We start from the raw sequence: 17,212 nt of genomic DNA on the forward strand, positions 1-17,212 counted from the left end.
TAGCAAATTTAGAGAAAAGAAAAAACTACATCATGAAGATCGGATAATATTTAGAAGTAGAACAACGTTAGTGTGTGTTAAGTGCTATACTTCCCTTAATATACCATTTTTGCCGACCCTGTATACATATTTTACGCAATCAAGTTTTAATAAGTGTCAAAGAAATGAACGCAAAACTTTGAAATTAAGATTTCGTCTTCAAATTATTTAAATTAGGTTTATATTTTGATCTTTGGTCAGGGAAATTTTCTGAAACGGTCAGGGAAAGTCAGGGAATTTTTTGGAGCATTCTGAGTGGACACCCTGATTAAGAAATCCATTATATTGCCAACAATATTGGTATCGTTGCTGGTAATCAAAAGGATTTTATTTAGTTTTACGTTTAATTATTTTGAAGACTGTTTATTTTCTACTTAATGTTTTACTTACATACCATGTTAGTGATAACAATAAAAATAGATGTATAAATTGAACGTTTATAAATTTTTACTTATACTTTCCTATTAGAAAAATTTAATCATAATTAAAACAAATATATAAAAAAAAACAATAACTAGAGTTAATAGTGTAGAAATATTTTTCTACCAAAATAAGGCCAGTAAATTATGATAACCGTACAACATAATCAATTATAAGGTTTCTTAATTAATATTTATTTTTAATAATACGACAGACTCACATTTTTTATCTTACCATGTCTACTCATTTGTTTATCATGAGACTACCTGATGATCGTTTTGAAAATAAACCTTAATTAGAATTAACTTTGCAACGGGTATAATATGGTAGGTTTTTTTTCTTTAACTTGATCCCTAAATAAATATGAGAAGTGCGTGAGTGCTTTGACTTTGATTGTTTGTGAAAGATTATGTTGCCATAGCGGTTCCTGACATTATCTACGCACCGCACATATAATTATAGTTTCAATGCATCTGTTAAATTTTAACCTCCTTTTTAACTTCGGTGGTTGCAATTCAAGATCATAACTGTTGTGATTTGCCATACTGAGCTACCATACTAGCATCTCTTTATATTTTGGCCTATTTTTTATTAACAGTATTATTAAATCATGACCCGATTTAAAATTTTGTGATATGAATTGATATCATAAACTTTATAAGAATATTTGTATATACTTTTAAAACCTATTTGCAAACGTGGGGATAAAAAATATATTGTTAGATAAGTACCTGCATGTTTTTGTACATTATGATGTGATGGTTTGTAAATATAGAAAATTCTTATTTAATAAGCATAACTCCTTACAAACGTGTATAATTATTAATTACCTATGTAAATAAATAAAATAAGGTTCTTGTTTACTTATTGTTTTATTTTGGTAAGTTTCCATTTCTTAGGTAGGTACCTACTTACGTAATTTTAAGTGATATGCCTTAATATACCGGTTAGAATTTTATCACCCATAAAACACGAAAATTTACAATTTTCATTCAACAAAACAGATGACAGTAAAGCATGTTGTATGTATTGTATCAATGCAATATTCTTCAATGAATGCTAATCTCTACCACTTTTAGAACTACTCTTCGCTTTGGGCTTGGCTTGGATTCGTTTCTCGCTCTGGTCGACTATACCCGAAAGCCTTAGTGAGATTCTACAATAACAACTAATAACCTTTCTAATAACATCTAGTTCAGCATAGGTATATGGCGGACAATATTTTCATGACAGTTTCTATTTGGCTACGTACTCTCAGTGAGTATGAGTAACCCAGCAATTCGGAAACTACACATCCGCCGCAGCAATCCCACATATCCGTTTTGAATATGATCCAAGAATCTTGTAGCCATTTCCCTCGTTACTCAGATTGAGATATTTGTGAACAATCGGATAAGGGCATGACATGATGCGAAGGAACAGAGGGTTCGATTTCGATGGCCTTAGAGGTACCATCAATACGCTCGCCCGACCAAAATAACAGTAGCGCTACTCCAATCCTATATCTTTTGCGCCATTTTAGTATAAGTAGATTTACTCCATAAAATCTATACAATCTAATCTAAATACATGTACTCTGTATACCAAATTAGTTTATTGTAAATGGACTTCCGTTGTGTACATTAAGGTAAATATCTAAACATACATTCCGAATTTCCGACCGACGACGCGGGAAGCGACTTTGTTTTATACTATGTTATGTACCTACCTAGTGTTAGTATCTGATCTGTGTGTCATGGTACCTTTTGTGTATATAGATTTGTGAACCATTTTTGTACAAATCTTACAGGTAGCATTCCTTACTGCTCAATTCAGCGAGTTTATTAGGTCAATGCAGTTACTAATTCTGCTCATTTCGCAAATAAGTTGTTGTTTTCCACAAATGCTATTAAGATGCTATGTGGGTGTTTCAGGATGATCTCCAGTGTTTGTTGGTTCGCTGGAATGTGCTTCTGGTGTGGTGAGTAACTTGTTTGGTATTTCCGCGCTTCACTCGCCCAGATTTTCGCGCGATCGTAATATGATTTTTCAAACATGGAAAACATGAAAAGTTTACCTACATCTATAGGTATTCAATACTATCGGTAGAAACCTAGGGCTCCTTAAAAGCTAGTCGCTCCAGCTACTCCTTCGAAGAGTCTGGGGCTTCCAGGCGATTCCATCCTTCTCTGTCGGTGGCCAGCAATTTGAGCTCTGACCTCGACTTCCCTTTCTCTTGGAAGACCAGCAGTGAATATGAACAATGCATGTGAAAATATAAGCGCCTAATAGACCATCGATGAGCATAGACACATAGGTACCTGAAAGTGAAACCTCGTATAACATGCAGGGCCAATGTATTGGTAGTGTGGTATTGTGTTCTGGTGGTGGAAAAATAATATACCTACCTAGATGTAAAAAAAAACTACGAAATAGGCCAATCTGAGGTTATCCACAATACCTTCATCTGAAAGTAGTAATGGGTAGATACGTTTTACAGTTTATTTTTACTGTTACAAAGTGATCTGAACTTGTTAATTACAGTATCGCGATGAGCAGCGCATTCTCACCTCTAAATAGCGTAAAGCGATGCAATCGATGCACTTAAACCCGTTCAAAATAACAACTCCCAGCCATCTTTCAGCGGTGGAAGTCAATTTATCGAACGTTGGAAAACAAACAGCCTGTCTGAATTCCCGCGCAAATGAAAACAAACATGGCGGACGTGAATCTGTCATGCCCACGCGCCCGCGCTTCTCCTTACTCTAATTAAAGCCTGCTGTTTACACGGATAGAAGATTAACGCTGAATCCTCGGCTAAATCTGGTTTACCTCGCCCGGAATAGAACCACGTACACAATGTAGGTATGTGCGTTTCTGAATACGGCGCGTTATTTCCATATATGGCGAACTCCTGTAGCTGAATAGAGATTTTTTTTTTATTTACAAATGAACTGCCATAGGCTAGGTAAGATCCTGATTTTGCCGTAAGACTTCAGTCGTGGTCGTGGTGCGCACTCAATGATAAGTTTTTTCTTGTGACGTTCATTTGCGGTGCAAGGAAAACCCATTAAAATTAGCAAGTTGACACATCTGAAGTTGTCTGAATTGCATCACTTGATGCATCATGAATGATTCAGTTAAAGCCTTTAAAAAGGCTTTGAGACAACGGGTACCGGTAGGCACCTGCCTACCGGTACTATCTGTGGCGTTATTTTAATATTTTTTATTATTAAGCTCGGTGAAATTCGTAGTTTTTTTTGGTCAGAATAGTGCTGTGTGACCGTAGCTTTTGTTTTAAGCTTACTATGCAACCTCTGAAGCATCATGTGCATTATAAACCTAATTTATTGAGTGTGGAAGTTTTTCAGTGATGACCACTGCTAAATCCTGAATCCCATAATTTTGGCTAACAATACTTAATTTATAATTTTCTCTACAACCTACCTGTGTGGATAGTTGGAAATCCAGAAGGTCTAATGATTAATATAGATATCTAATAATACAATCAGAACAGAGTAGTTAGAATGCATAGAACAACGTAGACTCCGGAGTACCACCATCAATATGTATACTGTATGTATAGTCCTTATAAGGATACAGAAATAGATGAGGAGGTAGGTACTTTATTTTTGATATAAGTAGGTACAATAAGTTCATTATAATAATACTATTTAACCTACGTAATAGTATTTTCCTATTGCATCATAATAAAATGAATAAGATACGTAATTAATTACGTTAAACCTATGTTGGCATATTGTTTGATTGTTTGTTGGTGGCTGCCATCCCCGCAACCTCATATTCTATCAAGAACAATCACGTTCAAAAGGAGTGCACTGAAGGACGCCTCGTAAAGTAACTATCATTCTGCTATACTACATCAGGAGTTCCCAGGGCAGTCAGCGCACCCTGAGCAGTCACCGACTGATGCTAAAGTGACTAGTCGATCCTTTCACGACGGTGACAAACCTAGATTAGGTCTCGTGTTTGTCTCAAACAAGATACTTCTGGAAATTAGCGAGTCTTGTGTCACCCGTCAACCAAAATAACTAAACTTACGAGTTTTTAAATGACGATTAAATAGGTACAGCCGAACAACGAACCTACCGCAGCCTTGCCATCATCATAAAGTTGACAAAAGCCGTCATCACGATGGTTACTCCAGCTTGACAAAAAACAACCTAATGAGAGCTGTCATGCAATCGATCGGTACTTTAACTATCTTACGCAACGAATAGTTTAAAATAGTCGTGGTTATTGCTGCTTCTTCAGAAACTTCGTTTATTGTAAGCTAAAGTGACCCACAGTCATAACTCACGCAAAGGGTATTTCTACGAGGATCCTGTGACAATTCTATTTAACTGTTATCTGCGTCAAGCAAATATCTACAGATCGTAAACCTTGTCATTATGTGCTTAGCGAAGTGTCTTGTGAACTCAGAGCAGAGGCCATCTGACCTCATTGACTGATTTAGTTACTATTATGTACATTCTTATTATGTACCTACCTATGTATCAACAGGCTGGCTTATTGTATAGGGTGTTATAAAAGTAGCATAGCAAACTAAAAGGGGGTCATTCTCAACTACTTTGTTCTACAGACATTCGGATATGTAGTTCTGTTGTAGGTTTCTATTAGGTAATTCAGAACCTAAGGTGTTGTAATTTTGGAGATAATATCGGATTAATTAAGTTAATGAATATTAAAAGAACACAGCTCAAAGTCTTTATATTAAATCTTCCGTATGTTATTTTGTAGCGAAGAACACTATCAATCTAACCATCGGTTATCATTAACATTACCATAGGTCAGTTATGTCACTGTGCAAACATGCGACCATTTGACAACGCGCATTTAGATTCATGAGTTTATGTTTATTGGATAATACTAGTACCTACACCTAACTATTTTCTTACTATATAATTATGTAAGTATAATTATTTTTCTATATTTTTAAAGTGAAAATCTTCTTATCATCATCATTTAGGTATAACAACACTTAAATACTCCGAGAAGCTTATAAATAAATTCGTCAATCTGTGCTGGTCATAGGCCTCCACCAGAGCAATTCTGTCCAGTATTGGTGGAAACCATACATTAACTTTACCATTTATCTAATTCTATTTGAAAAAAAAAATAGATAGTAGGTACTTACTTACGTAGATGAGTAGTTACAGTTCCGTGTCAGTTTATGCTGATGACGAGCCCATTTCCTGCCTCGTATTGAATTGTCCAGAGCTGTAATTAACGAGATCCCACCGGCTATATTCAAATTAGTACGTAAATTCCATTTCTTGGCAAATTACTTTTGTCTCGGCCGGTTTGGGAAATCCCCCGTTTTTACAAGTTGCGGGTTTGCGAGGAGCCGCTTAATTTAGCGTGAACGAGTTGTAATGATACGGTCACATCCTAGTGCGGCCTGTACTTAGGTAGATTAGTATTTTTATTTACCTACTAAATTAGTAACTAGGTAACGTAGGTTAAGGTATCTGATTAAAAATATTTTTTTATAAACTTTCTCTACATAGTCCTCTTTTTATTGGTGGATGTTTGAAATCTAGAGAAATAATGTAGAGTAATCTAATCTTGTATGGAGTTTACTCAAACTGGAGTATGGACAAATAGATCCGGGTTCAAATTCTCGACTTCATAATTACATTATTTTATTGTTATAATGCTACTACGCATCCTATGGTAGGCGGCGGTGAAGTAAAATAGTATACTATACTTAATTGCTATCTTTATTTCAATCTGCGTGAACTGACCTTCCGTGGCTTTCTACGAAGCGATAAAATTGTATCGTAGTATTCTCTTTATGAATGACATAAATATTTTACGTTTTAATTAATCAAAGTGAAGGAAAATGAAGTAAGTATTTTACAAACATGGTGGAGTTAATATATGCATTTAAATGTAATCGCCCGAGGTCAGAACTGCAACTCTGATTAGTGGGAACTTGGTGTTCTGTGAAGCAACCTCATACTTCATACATTAGTATGTATACCGGTACTGTCCTGGCGGTAATTAAATGATTGGAAAACCCATTTCACAGGAAACGTTTTTCAGTTCCAATAAACTCAGTAATTTATGTAAGCTCCAGGGAAGTGTGGCGTGGTCAGTTCATAGTATGTTCGTAACTTAAATATTTCTTTGTGAAATGGAGGTAGTTCCGTACTTATCTAAGGTAGTTTTAGAAAGGATATGTTTAGAACATAAAATACTGAAAATTTAGTACAAAATTTATTGTTTTATCTCATTAAAATTAAAGTACAAAAATTTTACTACTTAACGTGATTCCATCACTTAAAGCTTTCGCAGCTTTGACTTAAAAAATAATTAAGTACAGTATGCTTAGATTAAAAATCAGAATAAATTAAATAAGTCAAATAAATTTTACATTCAAAATTCGAGATTACATGCCTTTGTCGGCACTATTTACAGACTAGGTAAGTATTATCTTAATTAAATTAAAGAGAGTCAAAACAAGTGGGCAAATTAAATAAAGCAGGACATTGATAATTGGACTAGAAGTCGCTACAAGCGAGCTTACGATCTACGCTACCTTAGGAATACATTACAACTAAGTATATAAGAGACTATGTACAAGTAACTGGAAATGTAACAACCTACTCAATATCACAATTTAGGAATTGCGCAGCCACAGCGCTCGTATACAATAAACTTATAATACTGAAAAGTGATGCCACAGTTTACGAAAAATAAGTTCAATATAATTAGAAACATAAAACATACCTATCAATATATTTACATCGTTAAGTAAAAGCTTCAATAAATATAATTAAATAAATAAAAAAATATCGTTGAGATTAAGTAATAATAAGTAAAAAGCCTAAAAACGTTTAAGTGCTTACATTTCATCAAAACCAAAAAGGTCATGGAACAGAAATGGCTACGCACGCCACTTTTTGGCCCCATAATTTACAAAATACTCCTAGGGTACCTAACAGTCAATTATTGCTAATAATACTGTGTATTTACCTAATACTTATAAGTACTTATAACATTAAGAACGTAGAATCAGTCGAGTGTGCCGCTTGCAGTCAGTGCGGGCTTTAGCCACTTGTCTTCACAACACTTTGTCTTTTGGAGCTGTCATGTCTGCTGACATCTCCCCTTGCCGAAGACCCAGGGACCCCTGCCCTGGTCCGCCACCGTGGCAGCAGGCGTGTCAACCTTCACATGATCAGTGCTGTCCACAGCACGGCTTAAGTCTTTCGCCTCATCACCTCACAAGCACACTTAAATCGATTCCACTTCATATTCTGGCTCCGCTGTAACAAAGAAATTGGACGTTAAACTAAAGCCCGGCCTAACTACGAGGATTTTTGAAAGAATTGGTATTTATAGAGATGTTGAAATTTAAAATGTTTTTAAACAGTGTCAGAAATATAAACAAATGAGTTCATATGATATGAAAGACTTGAAATTTACTTGTGGGTTGCGATATGATTATATTTATAATAGTAGTTTAGATTCATGGAACATTAGTCTGTAAAACAATGGATGTCAGCACGGGGCGTACGCTCTGCTCTATAATTATAAATTACACCTGCTGTTATTCAATCAATAACGTTTGGTAAGTATAGTAATTTACTACTATATTACAAAACTATATAGATCTTTATGATATACGAAAAATCAATTTAGTTCAATCTAAAATAGGCCAAATTGAAAATAGAGAAAGAAAATTGCACAAACAAGACAACATCGAATTCGGAAGTGGAAGTGCAAGCTTTTGAAAAGGTTACGTGCAAAGAAAGAGACAGAGTGATAGGAACGAGATGACAAGCGTGCGCCGTTCCACAGCTAAAGTAGATTAGTGTTGACAGACATCCATTATTCTACGAACCTTGCGGAGACAGGATCTCCTCTCTGCGACGTTGGGACACTGGCACGTGCACTTACGAGGGTTGAAGATCTGGGGAGCCTCGCACTCCCTCTTGGAGCAGCAACCACAGCTCACGTGTTCCTCTACTTCATACGTGGAACAAGACTCCTTGCCCGTGCTGATGTTGCTCACGCGCACCTGACAACAACAGTAACACATGAGCATAAAATCCAAAACAAATCGCGAAATCCAAAACATGGGAACATCTGCATGACTCCGATGAATAGACTCGCTAATATTACGAAGTGTTATGTCATTATTATAAATCATTAAGGATAACGATTGTCGTTACACAACACGTTAAACACGTCTGTCAAACAATCTAACTGTGTCAAGGGTGCGCCTGATTTAGCGCACGCGAGATAAACAGATAAGGTTTGCCGATGTGATTAGGAGAGAGATGGGACTTACGGGTATGTGGAGGGTTCGCTTGACGGTGGCCACGCACTCGTGGCCGTCGTAGTCGCACGTGCCGGCGCAGCGAGCCACCCACACTGCCTTCGGGATCACCTGTGGGACGCCATTAGTTAGAAAATGCTTCTAAATCTAAACTTCTTAAAGTAGAGCAGGATATAGGGCTTCAATTTGGGAATACGCAAATTGATAGCAAGTAAAGCGGATAAGTACGAATTAGTGTGATTAGATTAGGATTACTGATTCTGATTGCTGTGAAATTTTGGTTCACTGATAAGAACTTGGATTTTCATGATGCCTGAATCATGAAATGTTATAGTGATTGAAGATATCTCTAGAGGATTTTTTGTCTCCCGAGTCTTATCAAGTATACGTGCTAAGATTAGAATTGTCTTTGGAAGAATTGAACTTTCCGTGTCAGAATGAGTCATTCTTATCAAATTGTTGTGAAATATATAAAGCATGTGAAGTGGAGTGGAATTCAGTAATGTTGGTTTAATTAGCGTGTAGACCCGCGTGATTGGGTCAACTTGTAATTATCGGTTGGGGTCTAGAATTTTACATTACTCATGTAGGACAAGTCGTGTAGTCAATCAATTAATTTCTTACCAATTCGCTGGTGCTGGCAGAGTTCAGGTGTACGAAAACTTCCTTAGGTTTTCCACATTTTGACCTCTCGATATATTCATTCCGCAAATCTTCTTTTTCTCGCGAACATTTTTCTAAAAATAAAAAATAAATATCCGTTAACTTTGTATTCCGAAACTTCTTGAACTTATTTTAAGTGACCTACTTTTTGCTAGAAAGGAATAGACTATTTCCAGATAACGAGCAACAGCATTGTCTGTTGCATCATTATTTACTTTCACCGACAGCACGACGACTAATTTATTAAATTATTCTGTATTTATTTATAGACAATCACCTTTCTTCAAATTATTGTCCCGGAACTCGTTGGGGTAGTGCGGGAACTTGGGGTGCCTGTAGGCCCTCACCACCACGCACAGCACTAGAATCATCAGTACAATTTTCTCCATTGTATCACTTGTCACTTAAATCACTTTAAACTTCAGAAAACTTTTCACTGTCCTTTAACTCGCGTGTAGTAGTGTTATCTGTCACTGGCAGGTCCTTGCGTGTATGTCGGTTGGCGTTCAGCTGTTGTCTGATGGTGTCGGAGGCGGCTTTCAGTTATAAAGCCTGAGTCAACGGCGCTGCGTGACGTCGCGGTGGGCCCGGCGCTGCGTCACGGCGCGTCACGGCGCGTCACACCCCCGCCCGGCGCTGGCCGCGGCCGGATCTCGCCCGCATTCTTCCCGTCTGTCTCCATTCTCCCGCTTCCGTTGTGTAAGGTCGAGGAGAAACCGCAGCGTATGACGCTGGTCTGGTAATCCTTTTATCTTACAGGTGTTTTTCCTGTTGCTGACTGTTATCAAATATTGCGTAGAGAGTGCAGTGATTTCATAAGCCGGCTTTCAGCAAATCATCATCTCGTTGCAGTTTAGCTGCCATTCTGAGTAAGGCGAAAGCTTGGCGTAGGTAATCTGTTTCAGGAGATTTATTTGAGTGTAGATACCTAAGTTTTGTTGCTAGATTTATAAGATCCTTATCACCTGATGATGTCTTATTGCGTGTTCAGTACTTGGAAAAATCAAGGAAGTGATAAAATTCTTCAGAGTATTGAAAGTGTCATAAGTAGTCATAATGGATTACATTGTATCAGCTGCGGGGCGCCATGCTCACATTCTTGTACCTTATCACTTCATCAGTTATCAAATGTTATCTTTATAATCGGATTTAATTGGTCCTATGACGAAATGTATTTTCCAACAACCTTTTTTCCATATGATTTTTACATCATTACTTACAGTTTACACAGTCGTGCATGTTTTTTCTTAGTTGAATGATTAGGTGCGTGTCTGAGACATAGATGGTGAACCCTCCAACGTAGATCGAATATGAATACCTAAGTGTGTGAGTTAATGAATAGGCGTTCCTCAGGGCCACATCCTAGCTCCCTTCAGTTTGTAGGTTAACCTGCCGTGCCGACAACAGCCTTTTTATGCAAAGCTCTAAGCTAATCAACAGCTCTGCGAAACCGTGGTTCAGTGAAAACCGCGTTTTGCATAAACATTTCACCCAATTAACGGTTAAACGCTTCCACTAAACCTACTTTCGATAATGGAGTGAATGGTTCTGGGAAAGGCCCGGAGCAGTCACCCTGAAGGCGTGATGTCAGAGCGTGACTGGCGCCGCCTGAAGCCTGAAGCAACCACCTGCTTACAAGCTGTGGCTTGCTCGCCAGGTGTTGGCGGTGGACCAAGTTTGTAGACGTAGCGTTTTCATAGCCGAATTATTTTCAAATTATTTCAATGTTTGGATTATATTGTGTCATCATAAAGCAGGTCATTGCACCTTACCTTAATATGGAATACTATCTGATAAAATGAAACAAAAGTCTTGTTTACTCACTAGAATTTTCTGTTGGAAGCTTGCTGGATTTGTCTATATTTGTCTTATCATTAGCTTGTGTCTGTCGATCGTGACTTGGACACCCGTCATTTCCCTTGAGTCATGCCCGTTCATGACTTCACGACTGCCCAATATTTGGCAGCCGCGGCGTTCCGGTTAGTAGTACCGCTAATTTATCGATTTCAATTTATTACTTTTCTACAGATTTGACTAATACCAACGTATTACGTAATACCGTATTGAATTAAATTGGTTTGGTAGAATAGCATTTCAGTACTTTCCATGTTCATGTAAATCATCGTCATCGGAACAATTTCAATCTCAATTAGCTTCAACTTTTTCTTTGTACAAAATTTCTATATTTTCTTTGTTTAAAAGCTTTTTATCTTCTGATTTCCTTTTCGGTCTCTTTACAGTCTCTCTTTAATCAGTCGTATTTTCAGACTCCGGTTGATAAAGTTTTAGGTAATATTGAAGGCAGCACTGATGTCGGCTTGACTCTGCTGTTTGATGTTGTTAAACACTTAGATATTAGGGTATTATCTAATCGCAGAGACGTGCGCGAGATCGGGTAACGGTAACGAGTAAATCATCGAGATACGTGACATGGCAGCCGTCGTTATGGACTAGACGCAGAGTTATAGTATATTTATCGGTCAATGCTTTAAATTCATGAAATCTGAAACTTATTAATGATCATTACAATAGAATAGAACAGAATAGATGGGTAGGTATCTTAGGGTGCTTTCAAAGTGGCAGGCTGAAAGTATCCAAACCTGATTAAAGGTCGTAAGCTTGATGCAATGTTGTTTATAAATAACAGATTTTATATAATAATGTTCTATCTATTGATATTGCTTGTTAAGAAACCCATAAGTATTTGCTATTCAGCATGCATTTGCAAATAATATCACCGAGACTCCTGCTGCATCTAAGTAGATTATTATGCAAGTCCAGTAAACTACCATCAACGTCTCCATCCACATTACAATAAAACACCGGTAATCTTTCCAGATTGATTTAAAAAAAAATAGTAAACACTAGACTGTGTTGACGGAAATTTTAAACAGGTTATGGAAAACTATTGCACCACTTCCGACCGTCGCCGCGGTCATCGGCGCCTCGAGAACTTAGTGGAACTTCTACACAAACTAGCCACTGGAGGGTTACTCTGGCAAGACAACCTACTACTTACCTTACTAACGATCAAACAAGAGCGGCCATTCAATCGGTACGTTTAATACAACGTGATAGAGTCCTGGTGGAAACTTAGTTTTCCGTAAGCGTGAGTGACCTTTCAGCCACTAACTAGGTTACTCACCGCACGCACGGTGATACTTGTGTACTCTATCAATCAATTTAACAAGTATTTGGCACAGTAATACGCTTTTCGAGGCACGTAGCTCGCACCTTTCCATACTGCATCGATCGTTGCGTTAGCCATAAAGCCTTGATCAAATTTGTGAGTTTTGACTGTCAGGTGAAATACCTACGTGTATTATTTAAAATCATTTGATGCTCTTTAAATAGTTATATTTACAAAAAATATAAATATTACCACAGGTTCCGGTATATTCGCTTTTAAGAGGAATGAACTGTCGACAAAATGCGTACAATTTGTCTATGTAGTACCTATTCATGCATTAAATATAATTATGGCTCGATCAAAGAATTACTTAACACTTTATAGTACGAGGAAACGTGGAAATGTATTGCAACTGCCGACGAACCGGACAGTCACGTGCGGTTTCCAGAAGAACTACGCACTTCTAATTAATCTAATTAATCATATTATGAATTTACTAATATTATAAAGAGGGAGATTTGTATGTAGATATGTAGGATGTTTGTAGCCAATAAACTCAAAAACTACGTAGGTGAGACCTACAACATAGTGATAATGCTACAATTTCCACATGGAAAGATGCGAATCACCATTAAAGATGCGAAGTTCGCACGGAAAACTTATCGACTTAATCGATGCTTCTTCTTGTTATCTTATTATGTTGTGCGGTTTTGTCCTGAGTTATGCGATTTATACCTCTGCTTAATATCAGTTTTTTTCTGTGAAAGCTTTCATCCACACCAGAGGTAGAAATTCCTGGGACGTTAGTGTATTGTTATTGTATACATCACATCAGTCTGTCCGCAGATATACCGAGAACAAATATTAACTTAATCAATTTCGCCGCAGCCCCCACGCAGGCATACCTGAGCTGATGAAGATTTGAGGAAAATTGAAAGGAAAATTCGCATTTTGTGCCTTGCGACATTCTCTTAGCTTAGATTTAATAGATTAACAGCTCACCACACTATGATTATTATTTTTGTGGTTATTATATATATCAATTATGAATTATCCAGAAGCGCAGTAATCCACATCATAATAAATATCAATCATATCATATATGTATGTAGCCATCTGAATCGGTAAATAAGCTTTTTCGAAACAGTCTCAATTGTTCTTATCCACCGGACACACATTAGGCTAAATTACTTGTTTTGAATCATACTAAATCGAATTACTTAGTTAATAATCATCATTGTCAGTCACTAATTTTTCAGTGGTAGACATAAGTAGCTACCTACTGAAATATTCCTCCTAATTATGGTAATCAAACGGCACTTACAAAGTACAAAAGTCTAAATATTATTGGACTTTTATCAGGTTATCGTGTAGCCGTAATCATATTATAAATCTCTGCTATGATAGCAGCAACTGTTGAAAAGCATATATGAAGCTCTATCAGCAAGATTGAGTCATCTTCAAATAAATTTACAGCAAAAACTCAATTCACTGCGATTACCATGGGTTGACTCATGTTTGAAACATTTGCGTAACTTTTTAGATGCCCTTCAATTTTCCATGGTGGTTATGAAATATTTTCAATTTCTTAGAAAAATATGTCACAAACTTACAAATATTGAATAATAAATTCAAGTTGGGTATGTAGGGTAAGTTATAAAAGTTACTTATTCATGACAACCATGAAGAATGGCGAAATCTGACCCGCTTTGCATAAGTTAGCAGCCACTTACTAAACCTATTTTAAGTTATTGATAAAAATGTCTATTATCACGGAAAAATATTTAAAAAAATCTAAACCATGGGGTTCTTGAGATATTAGGGATCAAAAGTAAATTAATTAAATATATTTTTTTCGTTAAATAATATTTTGCTAAATGGTACACGCACAAATAAGTTTTATAATCTAAATCATGGGATTCCCAATTCATAGCGCATCACAAAATGTATTACATGATTTTATTTATGCAAATAATATCATAATTATTTTTGCACATTTCACACTCAGAAACCTATTTTTATAAAGAGACCAATTTCAAAAATTATTTAATTCTATTCAAGTTCCCGTTATCCCGGAGTAACATAAAATACTTTTTAGCCAGGAATTCCCACGGAAACACTTTTAAAATCAATTTTTAGCTCGAGGGTATCATCTAGTACAGTAGAAATACTTGATCTTTCAGCACCTATATCTTCGTTCTCCCATGTCTCATAATAATAAAATTAATACCAGTATATGCTGTAGTCACGGACTACACATCAGTGTATGTTTCATCAATGGCCGCTCTGGGTCATGGCGCCATAGAGAAATGGCCATTCTCCTTTTGTTCAATGTAAGCATGAGACCTTATTACATCAGCAAAGTTCTATCATACAATTAACAAGATCCCATAGCTTCAACTACTAAAATTTTGGGCAAACGGCCACAGCCTTTAGTCCTTACATATCAGACATAGCTCGGCAGCACACAGGCCCTGCATCCCAATTTCAATCATTTCTCGGAACACCAAAAAGAATCCCTACAAGGAAAATAGCATCGATTTAATACAAGAGTCTTCACGTAAAAGGTGCCCGCTTTGAAATTTTGTATGTTAGTCTTCCAAGAAGATGCAACACGTTTTAGATACGTATCTTTCAAGGTTATGTACTTATGAAGCATGTGAAGCCTGCAGATCTTAATAACTATAACTGATGAACGACTCATGGGTTCCGTGGCCTCGGTACAATTTTGCAGCATTTTTTTAGCAATGCAACATAATTTTGTTTCTCTTCTCTTTTAGAAAGGTGTATTAGCTGCTATAGTTACTGTTAGGTAAGTACCGTCCTAGATATTTAATTTTCCAGCATTTTATATTTGACAACTTTAGATTGTTAAAGTCTGCAGCAGCACTAGATGATAAAATAGGTAAGTAGTTTGTCCCCTTATCAATCATTTACGCACTAAACAGTCGGAACCTCTCATTAGCGTCGCTATCTTACTACGCCCTCGTTGCTTTCATGAATGAAATACTACAAGCACTGCCGGCTCCACAACCAACAGTCTTACATTACTTTGTTGCTCACTTTAATATCAACTCTGTTGCCTCGTCAAAAACTTCACTTTTGAGTAATGCTTTGCGTTTAACTTTGGTACATACTATATTCATTCAAATTTTAACTCAATATCGTTTGGCTTAAGTTTGAGTTTACGTATATCCGTGTTTGGTTTAGATGGCACGTGCCTCCAGCGTGTAGTCTGACCTGTCAAGACTTGTACTGTTATCTGTTGGTTATCTCCCACATAACTATCCATATCTCTTCATACAGCGGCCGAAAGATTAAAATTATCTCTTGAGCTCTAAACTTACAGCAAGTTAAAAGTCATATTTTCATTCAATATTTTTTTTGCTGAATCATTCATGGTCTACATTGAAAGTGTGACTTTGAATAAAGTAGATGTGGGTTCATCTTAATTTTGCTATGAAGGACTCTCTCAGAAATATTAAAGATAAGTACCAAGGCACATATAATTAGCAAGTGTTTCGTCTAATTTAGAAACTAGGTGAGTCTGATGATCGAACGTCCCTGACACTTGCGTCAGCTCGCCGCTCAGGTGGTGAAGTGAAAGTTGATTCTCAGAAAACTTAATTTTAGCACCAAGACTTGTGGGTGAGGAAAATTGTAGCTTAATGACAGCATTTATGAAGTAATAAGTATTAGTATTACGAAACATTATGGTAATGGAAGCCCCTGAAAAACTCATAAAATCTAAACGTCTTGATCATCTTGAAACATTGAACTAACGGCCGCATAATTTATTGAATACCAACCAAGTAAAGATTTCATAACAATTCATACCTACATCGTAAGTCAACGTCACTGTCTTATTTGAGGAAAACGTGTCGGAGTGGTTGAACTGCCGTAGTAACAGTGATTTCGTCACTATTAAATAACTGAGGCTCTTATCAACTTCTTATCGTTGCTTTGTGGAATATTTCATATGAAGCATTCGCGACCTTGCCGAGATCTTCCAAATTCGCACTCGCGCACACAATTAGATTATTATTTAAACTATTTTTAAATATATCGTATGCTAAATTTAGACCATGTTTTTTTATTGAACTGTTCACTATTCATATTAGGGATTTTTCTGATGCAATATTTTCAGTGTCTAGTGACAAGGCATGCGTCGTACATCACCAGATGTAGACTCTGCACGTGACAACACCGTACCTTGAAAACTGAGAGACGGTAATCATCAAAGGCGGACATTGGCTCGCGTGAATTGTAAGAAAAAAACTGTCTGACTTCCCAAATTCTACATGAGTCAGTCAAGGATCTACTGAGATCATACTTCACATCGGTTGACATAACATTGTGTTGGGTAACATTTAAATCGGACGTTGTTAGATTGCAAATGGCCCGGCTAATGCTGTTCCTAACGACTAAAAATGTCAAGTCATCGAGCAAGGTTCATGACTGTAAAGTCCGCTTTGTTAAAACTTTTATCGGCATGATTTTTCTAAGAAGACGTTAGCGAGTCTCTATGTATAATTTATGGTGATATACCGTAGGATGTTTGATTTTTCTCTCAATATCTACTATAATCTATTTAGAGGCATCACGTACCGTTACCATGTAGAATTTCACATTGTTAACGAGATTTGGAACTATGAATCACATCACGAGAC

General features: G+C 36.7%; 1 protein-coding gene across 2 annotated transcripts; it reads right to left on the bottom strand.

The window, feature by feature from the left end:
- Nucleotides 1-6,662: 6,662 nt before the first annotated feature.
- On the bottom strand, nucleotides 6,663-10,075 carry LOC105382749 (vascular endothelial growth factor B). 2 transcript variants are annotated; one of them, XM_011552685.3, is made up of 5 exons: nucleotides 9,690-10,075; nucleotides 9,374-9,486; nucleotides 8,762-8,860; nucleotides 8,312-8,488; nucleotides 6,663-7,733 (listed from the first exon to the last, which is right to left on the bottom strand). In XM_011552685.3, the coding sequence occupies exons 1-5, from the start codon at nucleotides 9,799-9,801 to the stop codon at nucleotides 7,668-7,670; spliced, it is 567 nt and encodes a 188-aa protein (XP_011550987.1). In that variant the 5' UTR covers nucleotides 9,802-10,075; the 3' UTR covers nucleotides 6,663-7,667. The 2 variants fall into 2 exon arrangements, with proteins under 2 accessions (XP_011550987.1, XP_011550988.1); XM_011552686.3 differs by having other exon boundaries at nucleotides 8,368-8,488; nucleotides 9,690-10,064.
- Nucleotides 10,076-17,212: the final 7,137 nt, after the last annotated feature.

The sequence above is a fragment of the Plutella xylostella genome, chromosome 13 (assembly GCF_932276165.1).
Source record: "Plutella xylostella chromosome 13, ilPluXylo3.1, whole genome shotgun sequence".
Lineage (NCBI taxonomy): Eukaryota > Metazoa > Arthropoda > Insecta > Lepidoptera > Plutellidae > Plutella > Plutella xylostella.

Bases quoted from the DNA above. Each gene is read 5' to 3' on its own strand.
- LOC105382749 (XM_011552685.3), bottom strand. From the start codon at position 9,801: ATGGAGAAAATTGTACTGATGATTCTAGTGCTGTGCGTGGTGGTGAGG. The intron at 9,487-9,689 runs GTGATTGTCTAT...TTTTATTTTTAG, and splicing joins GGACAATAATTTGAAGAAAG to AAAAATGTTCGCGAGAAAAA. The intron at 8,489-8,761 runs GTAAGTCCCATC...TGTTGTTGTCAG, and splicing joins AGCGAACCCTCCACATACCC to GTGCGCGTGAGCAACATCAG.